The sequence below is a fragment of the Oreochromis niloticus genome, linkage group LG3 (genome assembly GCF_001858045.2).
Source record: "Oreochromis niloticus isolate F11D_XX linkage group LG3, O_niloticus_UMD_NMBU, whole genome shotgun sequence".
Lineage (NCBI taxonomy): Eukaryota > Metazoa > Chordata > Actinopteri > Cichliformes > Cichlidae > Oreochromis > Oreochromis niloticus.
In genome coordinates, this window is record NC_031967.2 from 8,240,626 (window position 1) to 8,258,909 (window position 18,284).

General features: G+C 38.6%; 1 protein-coding gene across 1 annotated transcript; it reads left to right on the plus strand.

The window, feature by feature from the left end:
• The first annotated feature begins 749 nt into the window (after positions 1-749).
• Positions 750-8,254, plus strand: LOC102077690 (up-regulator of cell proliferation-like). Its single transcript, XM_005462476.4, has 3 exons — positions 750-892; positions 2,965-3,116; positions 4,419-8,254. The coding sequence occupies exons 2-3, from the start codon at positions 2,969-2,971 to the stop codon at positions 7,301-7,303; spliced, it is 3,033 nt and encodes a 1,010-aa protein (XP_005462533.2). The 5' UTR covers positions 750-892; positions 2,965-2,968; the 3' UTR covers positions 7,304-8,254.
• Positions 8,255-18,284: the final 10,030 nt, after the last annotated feature.

Consider the following 18,284-nt stretch of genomic DNA (forward strand, 5'->3'; position numbering starts at 1 on the left):
AATTAGATGATGACATCATTTAACGACTTCTAGCGATTTTTAGGACAATTAGCGATTTTCCTTACTGAGGAGTTGGCAACACTGCGCCCAGTTAGCTCCTAGCATTTCTCAACAGCTCTGCCTCCTTTTCGACTGCCCGGGACATTTAAACAATGGATAATCAGTATACAAACAAATTCATGCTTTTCTCCTCAACAGAGAGCGTTCCCCGATTGAACAACAGCGCCGTAAAATAATAAGAATGGCGCCTAATTACAGACTTAATAATATTGACTTAGCAATGTGTCACGTGAAGATTCATCAGCCAGATTAAGTGTTTACTGACAATTGACAGTGATAGCGGACATTATCATCGCTATTCCAACAATCCTCTCCTCACAGACAAGCATAAACACACTCGACTATCGCTAAATCAAATTTAACACGCATTTGAAATGACGCTAATTCAGTTTATAATAGGGTTAATTCGCTCGGTCAGCAGGTGGCGGTATCCTCGTACACTGGGGAGTAAAGTGCCATTAAACGAACAGAAGAAGAAGAAAACATCTGCACATGCGCAGTACGGATCGGAGAGTTCTGATCCGTAACTATCTTTTTATTTTTCGTTTTTTTGTATATTGTACTGAAATGCTTCATTATTGCAAACATTTTAAGATATACGTATTATTCTTAACATCTTAACAGATACTCTGACCCGTAACTATCGTAAAATGCTTCGACCGGAAGTAGAAGCCTTTCGCGCATGCGGGGTACCGATCGGGTTTCCGGTACGGAACGGGTAGTGACAGTCATAACAAGGAGTTATTTTAGTCCCCCCGATCAGTTTTCATGGTGCGAACACCAAATGATTTTTTCTAACGCAACAGGACGAAAATCTAACTTCTGCCATATGGTATGTTGTTTTATCCTTTCTTTTTGTAAGAAAAACCAAAGCTGATTTTGTAATCAGCCTCGCGCTCTGTGAGAGCTGGGACGGGCTCGGTCCCACTGAGACTGAAAGTTGGAAAAGTTGTTAAGAAAGTGAATGATATTAATAGAGACCCTTTCAAATTTGACGTGACAGCATGTTGCTCAACCATGTACAAGCAAAAGATCGTCATTTTACTATTTGCGTATTTAGATTTTTTGGGGGGCAGTGATTAATCCACTCCATTTTTATAACAGTCTATATTAATTACCTTTGTGGGAGATAAACTGCTATTACCATTATTTTGGTGATTAAATATGTATGTACATTTATTGGGTTGTTGTTTCCAAGTTCAGTGTAGCAAGCCGAATATAACAAAATGGCTGTTACTGCGTAGATAAAGAGGAAGTAAAGTGTCAGATTCAGCAGAGCCATGGGTGCGTCTGCCTTTTGTAGTTTACTATGATGACTTGAAACACGGATCTTGTATTGTGCTCTGCACTATCTGTATGTATCTGTTTTGTTACTGTGTACAAAGCAAATTGCCCCATCGGGGAATTATAAAGTCTTACTCTACACTTCACACTGTAGAGAGTAACTAATGGTAAGTGATCACCGAACTGATTTCCTGTTCTGAGCACGCAACCTGATTGAGGGCTGTTGCACTTACAGCCGTAAGTTATTTTCAATTTAAATGTACTAATGAGCCTACATTATTATAAGCTACATAGCTAAACTTGTATTTCTACTCCTCTACCACTATGCAAAACAGTTATTAATGAAGAACTACAAGACTCTTTTAGGACTAATTTTCAGGCTAAACCAGGGTACAGTGCTGTACATTCCACTCCAAGGTATTGGGTAAGTTTGCTGCAAAACAGTAATCCTACTATACCTTTTTGTACAAATAGTTTAATGGGAATAGAACATGGGGCTAAGAATAAGAGGGTGGAAGGACAAGCACAGGAAGTCAGGATATTTTATCCGAAATGAGTGGAGAAAGTGTGGTGTAGACAGCTGGCGTACAAAACACTGGACCCTTTAACTACTTTTAATATTACCCTTTAATATTACCCTTGTCTTTTCACTTTTATACCTTGCCTTTTTTTATATCACAACTGGCCTACAATCACACAAAAAACATAAAATCAGATTTGGAAAAACTTTGGTTTTTTTATTCTAAAAACCATGAGAGATTTAACAAATCATATTCATAACTTGAAATGCAAATATAAATGGTAAATTTCAGCACATTTTTTGCAAACAACAAAATTACATACTCATCACAGGCCTGACTTATTCAAGCCTGACAACAGGAGGTTATTAGTGGGGACAGTGTCCCTTTTTTGCAGCATTTCTGACATTAAATAGTCGCCTCATTGTTTCGACACACAAAACAAATGACTACACTACACACTCCAAACACTCTAAATGTCACAAATCTCTCTCTTTTCCAAACTGGGTTGTTATTATTATCGATATTGCACATTCTCGCAAAATGTTCCCCGCTTTCTAAGGGTTAGGGTTACGTATTACCATATCATTTATTGGTATGGATTTTTTTTTAGGCTAGGAGGACAACCAAATAACTTGGTCAAGCGACATAAGTGTTTCAAATTGATATTGTAGGTGTATGTACTCAAAATCTCAGGCGAGTTTGAATCTCAGTGACCTCAAGGTCAGGGGTCAGGGGTTTTTGGAAAATATTGTGAATGTGATAATTTGACGGAATCACCTAGGATTTTGAAATTGAGGGCTACCACTGGATGCTTCCAGTATTTTGATGGTTGTTTTCAAAATTTTGACAACAGTGCTATATTAAAGAGCCCTTGAGGAATAAATGAAAATGAAAATAACTGAAATTCTGAAATACTTAGAAACACATACCTCTACATTCATCAGAAAGAAGTTGAATGAATAATCTGGAGCAGTGGGAGCACAGAATCTGCACCCACAGTGGAGTTAAACATCTATAATTAAACAGGCAATTTATTGTGTATAAAAAGCTTTAGGTAAAAATATTACTTTGTTTAATAATGCTGTTTCTTTTCCCGCAGCATCATGTGCATAGTGGAAATGGAGAATTTGGAAAACAAAAAGGGGGCTGAAGAAAAAAGACCAACCACAGCCAAGGATGTTTCTTCAAGAGGACCAAGCTGCATGGAAGCGCTTACAACTCAGAGCAAAGCGCAAGATGATTATAAGAATGGTACATACCGAAAAATATCTAATATTACTTGCATAATGTAATATCACTATATTGTAGGCCTTTGCATGGAAAAATGTAGTGAACATTTTGTTTTTGCATTTTGCAAAACATTTTGCATTTTAACAAAAGATGCTACTGCAAGCATTTAGTCTTCCACTGAGGATGGATTAAGTTTGTATTTTTGTCAGAACTATCTACCACTATTAAAACACTAGAAACCAGAAAACCCATTGTTATTAATGTCTGGAGGTGGTGACAGATCTTGGTTGGTGGTTCATTCGTTGTTTGGCTAGCTACACTGAACCAGAAATATCCACCTGCCAGCTGTAATATTTGGGTTTGCAAAACAAATAAGAACATTGTGGAGCAGAGTCTGTTTGAGTCACCAGACTGATAAGCTGAAGTTTGACACTTTGATATTTTCTTGACAGGCCAGATGTGCTAAGCTATGTAATCAGCTAGCAAAGCTGATGTTTGCAAAATGCAATCAGTGCAATTTTATGCAATAAAATAGTCTCTTTTCCCAAGCACATCCAGACAGTTTACTACATAACAGTTTGTTACATGTGCATCACAACAACAAAAAAAAACTATATTTGTATAACAATGTTTGTTACAGAAGCATGATCAGAAATACTAACATCAACCTGCATGCCCTCAGGAGAAATAAAAATTTCTCTTTCGCTTCCATTTAGGCTTTTAATGTTAAGTAAAATGAGACCGTGTAAGCAAAATAAATTGTCTCTAAAAAGTGTGGCATCTCTTTCTCTGAATTTCTGACTCCAGCTTGTCGGTTCAGTGAAGGCCAGTACAGTGAATAAACTAATGTAAGTCTGTTGACTGCAAGCAACCAGCCAACTTGGTGATGTAACGTTCTGTACTGACACGAGTTTTTGAGAAGTCAGTGCTACATGGTCTAAATTAGCCTTTACACATGTAGTGTCTCATGTCCACTTAAATGCAATCTCCATGTGATCCATATACTTGTAAAATGTATTACTACATACTTCAGGAAAAAGAAAATTAAAACTAACTGGAATGATACATATCCCTGCTTAGTCATATTATAAAATAAAACAAGAAAAAAGATAAAAGTGAAGCTAATAATAATAAAATAACATAAAAACTCTCAATGAATAATTTAAACCAATTTGAAATTAAAACTAAATTATAAAATTCAGCATAAATTTATAAAAGAATAAAACAGGTAAAACAATTTTCACCCTGCTTTGTTTAATATTCTGTAAAATCTTTATTTAACAAGATCATTGGATTGTAAATAAGAAACATTTATTTTCACAGGGAGACAACTGAAAAGCTTGTTGGAGGATGTGGACTTGGAGCCGTACTACACAAAGAAGCTATCACTTGACCAAGTCCGTGAGATTATTAAGAAGACCATTACTGCTGGATGCAAATGTAAAGCTGATGTTCCATGGCATGTTCTTGACAAACTGATGATTTTTAATGCTACGGCGAGGAATACTGATGATGATGGGAGCAAAGACTTAATTATTAGTTTTCCACTTGAAGTTCCAAAGTGTGATGATAAATCAGCAAGTACAGACTTAGATTTTGAAGATCTGTTTGACAGTTCAAACACAGATGACATGCTAAACCCTCTTGACATAATCACTGCTCTCTTTCTGTGTTCTGATGGTTTTGTACAGCAGGAAATGGCACGAAAAATGTCCATGTGTCAGTTCTCTGTTCCTCTGCTGCTTCCAAATTGTGACACCAATCAGTGCACACTCATGCTGTGGGCCATGAGAGACATTGTTAAAAAGTACAGACCTCAGTCTCTGTCAGAATCCAAGGGCTTCATTGAAGACAGAATCGTTCTCTCTGAACTTCCAATGATCTCTTTTGTCAGACTGGGTGAGTGCTCCTTGTCCAAGTCAGAGATTCTCAATAAGCTTCTGAGCAATTCTCCGCAGTACCATGACACCTTTGTTCATCGCAACATGGAGTGTGGCAACAGTCCAAGAAGAATATCCAACGGCCTGATTGAAATTACTTGGTATCTTCCTGGTGGAAACAGAAACATTGATATTTTCAGTCAGCCAGTGGCTGTAGCTAACCTTCGTGGGGATATTGCTTCATTTGAAGCACAATACTCCTTTCTTTGTCAGACATCTGCAGCGGTTTTTGTGTTCTTTGACCATTTGGACGCTGAGTGCAGTCTACTTAGCAACCAAAACCACAAGGCCCAAATCTTTTTGGTTGGTAACTGCGATAGAAAAAGCAACGAAGATGCTCTAAAAAAAGTAGCTACTGAATTGGGTTTGACTAACAACAACATCATTATTAAGACAAAACAGAAAAACGATGCGGACTTTATAAAGATTGTGAGAAAGAAAGTCAGAAAAGTAATTAGGAGATCAGATATGAAGGTGACAATAGAGCAGATGGCAGACGTTGCCCATGGACTGGGAATCCTGGTTGATGAAGACTCTCCAGAGTGCCAGATTGCAAAGACAAACGCAGAGGCCATCACTGCAGAAATTCAAGACATCCTTAAATACAAAGACGCTCAGCTTCCATGTCAAGACCAAATATGGAAAGAACTGACCCGCTTAAAACTGGAAGAATTTCAACTTCAAAATGTTCAAAGTCAACTTCAGTTACAGAAAAAAGAACTGCAGAAAAAGCAGAACTCTTATGACATGTCGACAGCTATGACATGTTTCATCAATGCAATATCAAGCCCAGGAACAGAGAGGTTTTATTTCCTGAAATGGATGCGAATGAACCTTGATAACCTGTCTCGCATAAAACTGTCTGAACTTCAGGAGAAATATCAAGAAAAATGCAAGAACTCTGAGAACAAAGAGGAGATCAAAGAAATTGACAGACAAATTTCCAACAGCTCACTGGGGATTGAACACTTCTTCCGTGAAATGGGTCAGATCTATGAAGCTTCACTGTCCCTTCCACAAACAGATCCAGCACGTCAACAGCTGCAGCATCTGCCCAAACTGTGTGCAGAGTTGTTGCTTGATGGATTTCCTCTTGAGCTTGTAGATGGAGATGCATCCAACATCCCTCTCAGATGGGTGAGTGATGTTCTCTCTCAGCTCAGTGACTTGGTGTCTCCAAACAGAAAGATACGTGTAGTCACAGTTCTTGGAGTTCAGGGCACAGGAAAGTCCACTCTCCTTAACACCATGTTTGGAGTGCAGTTTGCAGTCAGCAGTGGTCGATGTACTCGAGGTGCCTTTATGTCACTCATCAAAATCAATGAAGACATCAAAAATGTTCTAAACTGTGACTTCATGCTGATCATTGACACTGAGGGCTTAAAGTCACCAGAACTTGCACAACTGGACAACAGCTATGAGCACGACAATGAGCTTGCTACACTTGTTGTGGGACTGAGTGACATCACCATTGTCAATGTTGCAATGGAGAATTCAACTGAAATGAAGGACATCCTACAAATAGTTGTGCATGCTTTTCTCAGGATGAAGGAGGTGGGCAAAAAGCCGAAATGTGTGTTCGTTCACCAGAATGTGTCCGATGTTTCAGCCCATGAGAAGAACTCACGAGACAGGAAACTGCTCCTGGAACAGTTGAATGAGATGACCCAGGCAGCAGCCAAAATGGAAAAGAAAGAGGAGAACAAGAGCTTCACTGATGTGATGGAGTACAGTCCAGACACTGGGAACTGGTACATTCCTGGACTCTGGAATGGAAACCCACCAATGGCACCAGTCAGTATAGGGTACAGTGAGGCTGTATATGAGCTCAAGAAACATATCATCCAACTGCTGAGAAACTGTGAGTCATCTGCTAATGATATTTTGGAGTATAAAGAGTGGGTAAAGAGCCTGTGGACTGCAGTAAAGCATGAAAACTTCATCTTTAGCTTCAAAAACAGCCTCATAGCTGATTCGTACACAAAGCTCTTCACAGAAATCAACAAATGGAAGTGGGAATTCAAAAGAGAAACAAGAATTTCCAATTTTGGTAGAGGTGAAATAAAATCTGAAACATCTGATCTGAATGAATTTCCCAGATCTTTCAAAAGTGAAGCCTCCACAGATCAGAAAAACAAAAAACACAAGGCCAATAATATCTTCATCAGTGTATCCCGCTTCCTGAGAACACTTCTGCCACACAGAGTGAGCCATGCATGTAAATCACTAAGTCAAAAAAAGTCTGTAAAAATGTTATTCCATCACTGATCCAAGTTACCTATTCTGTCTCTGACGAGACTACCATACTAGATAAGTTGGCGCTGGCTCTGTGCTCTGTGGTCTGAGATCAGTGACAGTATGTGCTTTGTGTGGAAACACAGTTAGCATTACCAAATAAATGAGCACTCTCATTTATCATCTTAACAGATGAGATTATCCTTCATAACCACCTCGGCTAACATGTGTGATATACAAAACATTGGTAATGAAAGCTGTGACGATGGGAAATGTCTGATTGATTTAAATTGGCAAGCTGGACAGGTGCAGGCTCCACCAACACGTTCAGATTAACATCTCTAAAAAATCACTTGCTTGATCAAATGTACAAGTCACCACCTTATTTTTGATTAATATTTAATCCTGCTGTAGACATAGTTAACTGTGTCACTAAGCTTTTTTTATTTTCTAAATAAATATCATTAATGATAATATCCTGTCCTTGATTAGTGCAAGAAAATGGAAGGAGTTGACTTTTTAAGTTGACTTGTAATTCTGAGCTGTTATATGTGAGTTCTAGCTGTTGTGGTCTTTTTTTTGTATACTTTATTAATCCCCTGTAGGGAAATTACTCTCTGCATTTAACCCATTCACCCAGTGAAGCAGTGAAGCAGTGGGCAGCCAATCCAGCATCCGGGGAGCATATAATTCTGATGGGTAACATTGTTCTGCAGAATAAGTACTTTGGATTACTTTTGATAATTTTTGTACAATGTCCAAATATTAGTTTTTTATGAGTGAGCTTTTCAGAATGTTTTATTATATGAAAATGATTTAGAGGTGAGAAACATTCAGTAACAGTGCAGCAAGAAGCTTTCAATTTTAATCCTGTCCAATTTGTCTTTTTAAAGAGTGGAAGGGTATTTGTTTTGATTTTTGTTGTTGTTTTTTATTTTTATTTTTTTTGAACTGATATTTTACCTTATTACAATGTGATTCTTTTTTTTAAAGCTTCGATAACCAAATGTAATAAAAAAAAAAAAATATATATATATATATATATATATATATATATATATATATATATAGCGAGAGAGAGAGAGAGATGTACACACACACACATTTCTGTTGTTTGTTTTTTTTCATGTCCTATATAAATAAAATAGACTTGACTGACATTTTCACAATTCATGTTTGAGATATTTTCTTTTCAGTTCTAATAATATAATTGATATCACACAATTCAGTGGGCTAAATATAGTCCTTAATCAATCAGTCTGCTGAAGTAACAGCTATAATGACCAAGACCACTTTAACTAATGCTGAAGAGTCAACATGAGTTAAGACTGAAACATTATTCTTACCAGTGTATGAGCTACCTGGTTCCTCTCTGAAAGGACTGTGATAGTGAACTCTGTCTCTGTGCTGGGAGTCTGCGTCTGTTTGAAGGAGTTCCTTCCTCTAGTCTTCAGTTTTGTTTGTTTGTTTGGGGTTTTTTTGCTGCTCATTCTGGAAAAAAAACATTTTTTCAACAGACAATACTGTTTTCATACCTCTATATGGTGTTTTCTCTGCTCTCTACTTTCTATGTCTACTTTCTGATGAACAGGAACATATTGAGCTTAAAAAGAGAGAGACAAAGTGAAGCACTGATTTTTGCGCTAGTATTGATCCAATACCAGCATTGGTATTGATGCATGTCTACTGACAACATCATGCTGTGGAGATGTTTTTCAGCAGCAAGGCATTGTTCAGGGTTGAGGGAAAGCTCATGGGCACAGCATATAGAGATCTCCTCAGTGAAAACCTGTCCCAGTGCTAAGGACCTCAGACTGAGCTGAAGGTTCACCTTCCAAGATGACAGTGACCCTAATCACACAGCAAAGGCAACACAGGAGTGGCTTAGGGACAACTCTTGACTTCATGAATTTGGGAACTGTGATAGAAAGTTACCAAATTCTTTAATCAGGTTAGTGAAAGACAGGAGAAGAAAAGCTATTTCAGAAAGCTGCTGATCTTAGACCTGCAGAACGTCTGTTTTAAAGACTTACTGTAGTCAGCTGCATGAAGAGGACATGAGATTTTCTCTTGACACAGTTAAATAAAACCTGATCAAGGTCAAAGGTCAAAACTGCTATGTTGAACTCAAAACAATCTGGAATTCTTTCACACTGTTTTTTGCTAATAGTGTGTTATTTAGCATAAAGTATTTCAGAGTTATTCATACCAAAGTAACCAGAGAGGATCGTGTATTTTTAAATATATAACTTTCTCCAGTAGATTTTCTTAGTGCACAGGCTGTGGTCAACTGTTCTGTTCTGCTGCTGCTGCTTTGAGGTTCACTGCTCTTTGTGGATTTACTCAACTGAATTGAACAAGATGTCAGCAGATGTTTCATGACTTGTCCTGGCTGATTTCCATCATCCTCTACACTGACAGCATACTGTTTTAGCTTTCTTTATTTTATATGCTATACAGTTGGTATGAAGGTGGAATTCAGTCATTCAGCATCATCATCCTAAATTCATCTTATTCTCTGCTACACTTGATGTAAAATAACTATGGTAAATGGACTGTATTTGTATAGCGCTTTACTAGTCCCTAAGGACCCCAAAGCGCTTTACACATCCAGTCATCCACCCATTCACGCACACATTCACACGCTGGTGATGGCAAGCTACACTGTAGCCACAGCCACCCTGGGGCGCACTGACATGACCATGAAACCACAGCCACTGTGCATTAGTCAAGCACACTGTTCTTTACTTTAAATCCAGCACAGTACAGTACAGTGTAGAAATCTTTTCTACAGCCACTGGTTTGGCTGAGTCTAAATACCAAGACTGAATGGTCTTTGTACAAGTGCACACACTTCTTAGCAGTGCAAAGCTATCAACACAAACAGCAGTGTAGAGACGTCCAGGCAGCCAGCATGTGTCTCTGTAACCAATCAGAGAGCTCCTTACATTGCACAGCATGGCTAATATTCTGCACTTTATTTCATTTTTTCCATTCTGGAAAAAGTCACTTGGATGAGTGATGACACCCTTCTCCCACTGAAAACTCTACCTACAGATGAACAGAATCACCTTTTTGGGATTTTACTCCATTGTTTTACATAGAGAGCACTCATGTTTTATATTTCTATATACAGAGTTGCAAAAGAGGAAAGCTGTACAACAAAAGTCCTTCAGGTTTCTAAATTTATGGTTTTGATTGTACAACAATCTGTACAGTCTCTTTAGAATTGTCACCTTTTCTGCTTGTATATAATTTTTATTTTATTGCTTAAAAGATATTAAAATTACAACATGATTACAAATTACATGATACATTAAGAGAAAAACATCTGGATTTATAACTTTTTTAAACCTTGGTTGTGACGCCCGTGAGTGGTTCTGATTCATCTGTAGCTGTTTTTGTGTAAGTAGGACATTTTCTCTCTCTCACAAACACACATACAGACATACTTGGTAAGGTTCACAGATTTATTGTATTCTGTTCAGTAAAACTTGTCTGACATTTTGACCTATTTGCATATCGTTTCACTGACTGTAGGGCTCTGAGAAGGAGTTTTTTAGACTCCACAATTCAGTGTGAATTATGGTGAGGAATTGTTATTTTGATATTCTTGTGTACTTTTATGGTAGAATTGCAGTGAATGTTGTTTTATTCACAGCTATTTTCAACTTTTTTATTACTACTACAGTGGCATTAAAGCAGTAGTTGACACAAACAGCTGGACAGTTTTTATACTGAGGGTTTTTTGGTAAGCAAACCTGTCTGTCTCTGTACAAACTGTGCCCTGTGTTGCGTTTTCATTTGTGTCAGATTTCACCTCATAACCCTCAGATTGTTCCATGAATACCTCACAATCTATTGGTGCGTGTAGGTAGGCAGCTTTAACATCCACCTCATATGAAAGCATGTTTTCTTGTGCTGCCTTTTGCATCAACACTCTAATACTAGTCAGGTTAGCAGCAGGGGAAAATGTTTTGTCATAATCTACATGTATCTTCTGACTGTATCCTTTAGCAACATATCGTGCCTTGTATTTTTCAGATCCGTCAACATTGTTTTTGACTGCGTATACCCATCTACCCCCCACTGTCAGAGACATGTCAGTTTGTGTTTACGCTCTACTCTTGTTTTAGTCTAGAACTTCACCAGTCTGTGATTCTGTACCTTTCCACTGTTTGGTTAGTAGACCATATAGGCTGGACTGTTTTTGTCATATTCAACAAAAATTCCTTTCTCACACCTTGAGTCTAGTTTCCTCTTGTTCTGCCTGTAGCCATAACACACTGACCCAAATTTCGGCATCTTGGAAAGGTTTGGCCTTCTTCCTGTCAGCATTAAATATGGTGTCTGTTTTGTGCATCTCTTAAAGCATCTGTTCCTCACTACAGCTGCTGTTTGCACTGCGTAGGTCCACAACTCCTTAGGTAACTCTTTCACTATTAGCATACACCTGGCCATATCAAAATGTGTGCACCAATTTTGTTCAGAAGACCATTTTGATGTGGTGAGTATGGTGCTGAGGTCTCGTGCCTGATCCCTTTTTTGCTGAGAAGTGCCTAATTAATTTCCCGTAAACTCTGTTCCAGTGTCAGATCTGATACATTTATTCTGCCCATACGGGGCTGTATCAGCCAGAAACGTCTGTGTTGCTTTTGCTGTGTCACTCTTATTTTTCAGAAAATACACAAACACTGCACTGGAATAATCATCAGTGAATGATAGTGCAAACCTATATCCATCTCTGGACTCTGGGTCTACTGGTCCAGCTAGATCTGTGTGTACCAGCTCTAGGGCAGCTTCGGCTCGTGCGTCAGGCTTTCTGTTCCTAGTCTGAATAAACTTTCCCTGTATGCACACCTCACAATGTAAGACAGATTTATCTGTTTTACCTTTGATTGTCATACTATCAACAACACCTTGTAATGTCATCATAATTACAGTGCCCTAGTATTTCATGCCATGTTTGCATGTTGTAACAACCCTTACACTGGTCTTCACCTTCAGCGTTTACTGTTTGTAAGTAGTACAGTCTGTTGTATTCATATATTGGGAACCTCGTACCATCTTTGTGTTGCAGGATGTCTTTTCCTTGCTTGAACATCACAGTTGCTCCATTGGAGGTAGCTGCTTTCACAGAGAAGATGTCTGGTGGGTATGAGGGGATGTACAATGCTTGTTTCAAAGTTGTTTTGTGACACTGCCCCTGCTATTCATCAAGCAAAACTTTGCCCTCTCCTCTTTGCTCTGCAACTCAGTTGCACTTCGTGCCGTCAGCCAACTCTACGTAGTGTGTCTTGGCCTGGAAACTGTCGTCGAATTTTCTGAACTTTGTTATATCTGTAACAGTATGCGAAGTTGTAGATCCTCCTCATCATTATTGTGCATGTTAGACCGCCTCTATTACCTGTTGGTTGCAAATGCCTGTTCATGCTAACTCAGTGACTTCTCACTTCTCCTAGCAAACTACTCTGAACCTTCAAAGGAAACTAGCTTACCTGGAAATCTGCTCACCTGTTGCTTGCAGAAATCTCCACCTCAACTTAGCTCTGACACCAGTTCTCCGTAACCTGTCATAGAAAGGACTTACCTGCTCACCCGACTGGGAGCTTTCTGAGTTTGTGTGCAGCTTCCTCCCACAGTCCAAAGAGCAGTTAGTGGGGTTAGGTTAAACAGTCATTCTAAATTTCCCATTAGTGTAAATGGTTGTCTGTCTCTATGTGTTAGACTGGTGACCTGGTGTGCCCTGCCTCTCACCCAGTGGTAGCTGGTATAGGCTCCTGCGACCCTGACAAGGATAAGCAGAACAAGATGGATTGATTTTATGTGTTCTTTAATAACCATTTGATAGCATCTCTGGTGTAAATGTCATTTGGATCACTTTCTCAGGAAGAAGAGCCATATGACTCGTGAAACACACCTTTTAGATTGGTCAGATGTTACCAACACCACTTTTATGTGCATGTGCAGAGGAAACCTCAAGCTTCAGGTTATTAAAGTTGGAACTAATATGTTTTACTGACTTTGATTTTAGAATTGTCAAAACTTATTGTGGGTGATTTTAATTTCCACATCGATAATGCTACAGACAGACCTTCTGCAAAATTCATCAGTCAGATCAAATCTATTAATTGTACCCAGCATGTGTCAGGGCCCACTCATGACAAAGGTTTTAGATCTGGTTTTCACTCTGGGCCTGAACACTGAGTCTTTTTATTCTCAGGTCTTTTTAATATTTAATAATCCACATTTCACTGTTTTAATCTTTGGTTCAGATGTGGATTCTGTATTGTTTGTTCTTTGTGATTGTTTATGTTTAAGTTGTTTATTGCTGGCTTTCAGTTTGTTTTTGTCTGTTTGGGAGCTGACATAGTCTCTATGGATAAGGGTTTTTGCCACGGGTACCCTAAGAAGAGAAGCTCCAGAGAGGCGTGTTCCATGTTAAAAGCTAAAATATAACAAAAGAGATTCTGCTAAACAAAACAATACCTTTCAATTGCCCAACCCTATCTGTCCCCTCAACGGGTTGTATGTTTTCAATGTTTCCTTATTATTTTGTCATAAAAATAAATCAAACAAATAAATCAAGCTGTGAGACAGCACCTTGCGTTTACGCCAGGCTGTGAGCTGCCCTAAATCTACTTCCTACCCCCTTTTCAACTAGAATCCCAGTTTAAAAGCTGTCGCGAAATCGATCAATGTAGAGCAGTGTCACAAACCACGGAGGCCCCAGAAAAGTGCAATCAAACGGTGAGTTTATTAACAGCCAGGAGAAAACATCAGCCTATGTCTTCTGACAAAAATACATTTGGGGATGATTTTATAGCCTTGGGGTTCACGCCCCCACGTACGTCAATTACAGATTAAAAATACATTGTTTACAGTTAATGGTACATCAAAACTTCTCGTTTTGCTAACACCTACCATACAAGGTAATAATCTTAAGCCTTCAAAGTCTCTAAGGGCTAATTATTAACTCTAGTCATCTGTTACCAAGGAGAACAAAGATGCAGTGAGACACCAAATGAGTTAAGGCCTCAGGCCTGATACATTCCTAGATTTATATGTGTTTTATGTATTGTAAGCATGTATGCAATTATCCTTCTATGTTCTCATCTCCCTCAGCATGTATCACCTGGACAGTCGCACCAGTGAAGCTTAAGACCTTTAATGGAGAGAACATCAACTCTAATTAAGCACAAATATGCAATGTGCATGAAATACTTCTGGTTATACCTGTAATAAAAGTTAACACAATACAAGGATCCTTAAATGGACATCCTCAATAAACAACTTTAAGGCAATATCAATACTGTAAGAAATATTATTAAATGGAATAATGCTGTAAAGAATGCTATTAATGCAATTATAATAATGCAGGTTATATGGCAGCAATAAAAGCAATTCTGTATCTCCACAACCACATGTGTGTTGTTTTTAATTTATTTTCTGATTTGAATCCTGTTACTGGTCATCATATAATTACCTCGTATTTTTAATAATCTTTCTTCAGATATAGTTTCTGCTTTTTTAATGTTTATGATACTTTTTCCCTAAACAAAGATACATATCTAAATATCTAATTCTAAATATCATTGTGCATTCTTTTAACGATGACTATCTGTTTTAGACAAAGTGGTTCCTTTTAAAACCAGAAATGCCACCTCTGCTAAATCTTTAGACTGGATGAATGACAAAATGTACTTTTTCAAGCATAGCTGTCTGAAAGTGGAAGATTTGTAAAAATCTGCAAAGCAAATCCAAGTTCATCTTTTTTATGAAAGACAGCTCTTACATCCTTTTAATAACATGGTGAAAAATCTGAGGGCTACATATCTTTTACATTTAATCCAAAACAGCCGAGTGAATTCAAAAGTTTTATTTGACACAGTTAGAAGCATTTTCACACCAGTATTTCCTGCTATAACTGTTCAATCAAATGAAGAGTGTGAAAACTTTCTTTTCTTCTTTTTTAATAAGGTCTATAATATTAGAGTAAATATTACTCCTCGTCCTTCCTCTCTGGCCTCATGCCTTAACTGGCCACCACTTTTAATGAGCTGATGATAGCATCTCTGAATGCTATCATCAGTTTGGTTGATAAAATGAAGCCATCCTCCTGCCCATGTGACCTTTTACCAACCTCACTGTTCAGATAGGTCTTTCACACAATGGGACTTTGTTCTGTGGTCGCAAATTTTGAAGCCATCCTGATAACCTTCTTCCACCAACGATGTGGAGACCCAACCCTTTTAGATCCAATTAAAATCAAGACACTCAAAAAGATGCTCTGGAAAAGAGTAGAATTCTTGGAACAGAGTTTAATACACTGAATCATATGAACAGCAGGAAAAAAATACATACAGACATTTAGGAAGAGAGTTACATAGCAGAAAGCAAGCAAAGCAAAACCCTGGGGTGTACAGCCTTAAGCACAGACAGTAGAGCAACACAGAGACGGACAGAGAGTAACAGCAGAGGGGGAAAAGCGCTGGGGGTGTCCTTTGGTCCCCTAATATATAGGGACCAGTATCCCCGACCCCTGCTGCTGGGTAACTTTCCCACGCGCCCAAACACAGCTGCAGGGGTCAGGTAGAGGCCAAGGCCTTGGCCAAAGGCCAGTCAGGACTCTTGACTACCCCTTGCGCTGGCTTATCACAATAGGTCATGACACGGTCAAAGGTCACACATTAATCCTAATTATTAAATCTTACACAGCAAGTGGCTGTGTAAGAGCATTAACTGCCCTGTTACTGTAAAACCTTAATAAACCTCGGTGAAGCAAAATGTCTTGTGCTTAAGACTCTACATGAAAGTTAAAATATATACAGGTCCTTCTCAAAAAATTTGCATATTGTGATAAAGTTCATTATTTCCTGTAATGTACTGATAAACATTAGACTTTCATATATTTTAGATTCATTACACACAACTGAAGTAGTTCAAGCCTTTCATTGTTTTAATATTGATGATTTTGGCAAACATAACTCATGAAAACCCAAAATTCCTATCTCAAAAAATTAGCATATCATGAAAAGGTTCTCTAAATGAGCTATTAACCTAACCATCTGAATCAACGAATTAACTCTAAACACCTGCAAAAGATTCCTGAGGCTTTTAAAAACTGCAGCCTGGTTCATTACTCTAAACCGCAATCATGGGTAAGACTGCTGACCTGACTGCTGTCCAGAAGGCCATCATTGACACCCTCAAGCAAGAGGGTAAGACACAGAAAGAAATTTCTGAACGAATAGGCTGTTCCCAGAGTGCTGTATCAAGGCACCTCAGTGGGAAGTCTGTGGGAAGGAAAAAGTGGGGCAGAAAACGCTGCACAACGAGAAGAGGTGACCAGACCCTGAGGAAGCTTGTGGAGAAGAACCGATTCCAGACCTTGGGGGACCTGCGGAAGAAGTGGACTGAGTCTGGAGTAGAAACATCCAGAGCCACCGTGTACAGGCGTGTGCAGGAAATGGGCTACAGGTGCCGCATTCCCCAGGTCAAGCCACTTTTGAAACAGCGGCAGAAGCGCCTGACCTGGGCTACAGAGAAGCAGCACTGGACTGTTGCTCAGTGGTCCAAAGTACTTTTTTCGGATGAAAGCAACTTTTGCATGTCATTCGGAAATCAAGGTGCCAGAGTCTGGAGGAAGACTGGGGAGAGGGAAATGCCAAAATGCCTGAAGTCCAATGTCAAGTACCCAAGGTCAGTGATGGTCTGGGGTGCCATGCCAGCTGCCGGTGTTGGTCCACTGTGTTTTATCAAGGGCAGCTAGCTATCAGGAGATTTTGGAGCACTTCATGCTTCCATCTGCTGAAAAGCTTTATGGAGATGAAGATTTCATTTTTCAGCACGACCTGGCACCTGCTCACAGTGCCAAAACCACTGGTAAATGGTTTACTGACCATGGTATTACTGTACTCAATTGGCCTGCCAACTCTCCTGACCTGAACTCCATAGAGAATCTGTGGGATATTGTGAAGAGAAAGTTGAGAGACGCAAGACCCAAGACTCTGGATGAGCTTAAGGCCGCTATCGAAGCATCCTGGGCCTCCATAACACCTCAGCAGTGCCACAGGCTGATTGCCTCCATGCCACGCCGCATGGAAGCAGTCATTTCTGCAAAAGGATTCCCGACCAAGTATTGAGTGCATAACTGAACATAATTATTTGAAGGTTGACTTTTTTTGTATTAAAAACACTTTTCTTTTATTGGTCGGATGAAATATGCTAATTTTTTGAGATAGGAATTTTGGGTTTTCATGAGTTATGTATGCCAAAATCATCAATATTAAAACAATGAAAGGCTTGAACTACTTCAGTTGTGTGTAATGAATCTAAAATATATGAAAGTCTAATGTTTATCAGTACATTACAGGAAATAATGAACTTTATCACAATATGCTAATTTTTTGAGAAGGACCTGTATGTTCAGTGCACATAGATATATAGTGTATATAGTTACATAGTTATACATATCATACAAAAATCCACCACAGTTCTCATGGTGATTTGTAGTTCTTCAACTTATTGTGCATTTTTTTTTAAAGAGCTTGTTATTCATCCTGTTTAAAAGGAAAAAAAAAAACTCCTGACCCCTCTCTCCTTTCAGAATTTTAGGCCAAATTTCAAAATTGCCTTTTATCAGCAAAATTTTAGAAAAATTGGTGTCCAACTACCTTTCAGAAGTTTTTACGACTCACAACATTTTAAAAAAGTTTCAATCCAAGTTTCACCAGATGCAGTTTACTAAAGCAGTTCTTCTTAGAGTTTGAAATTATGTTTTAATGCATAGAGATGCAACTGAATATTCAGTCCTTGTACTCTTGGATCTCACAGCTGCTCACTTTGTGTTTAAATTGAACAAAACTGTTATGGTCCTGGGTCAGTGACCCAGTGTTTTTGTACTTTTTTCTTTTGATTTCATCATGGATTGTGACTGTGGTTTGGTTTCTGTCCTAGTGTTTCTAGCTCCCTAGTTTTGTGGTACTTCCTGAGTTCTGAGTTTTAGGTTTTG

Coding starts and splice junctions, on each gene's coding strand:
- LOC102077690 (XM_005462476.4), top strand. CDS start 2,969: ATGTGCATAGTGGAAATGGAGAATTTGGAAAACAAAAAGGGGGCTGAA. Junction 3,117..4,418: donor GCAAGATGATTATAAGAATG/GTACATACCGAA, acceptor TTATTTTCACAG/GGAGACAACTGAAAAGCTTG.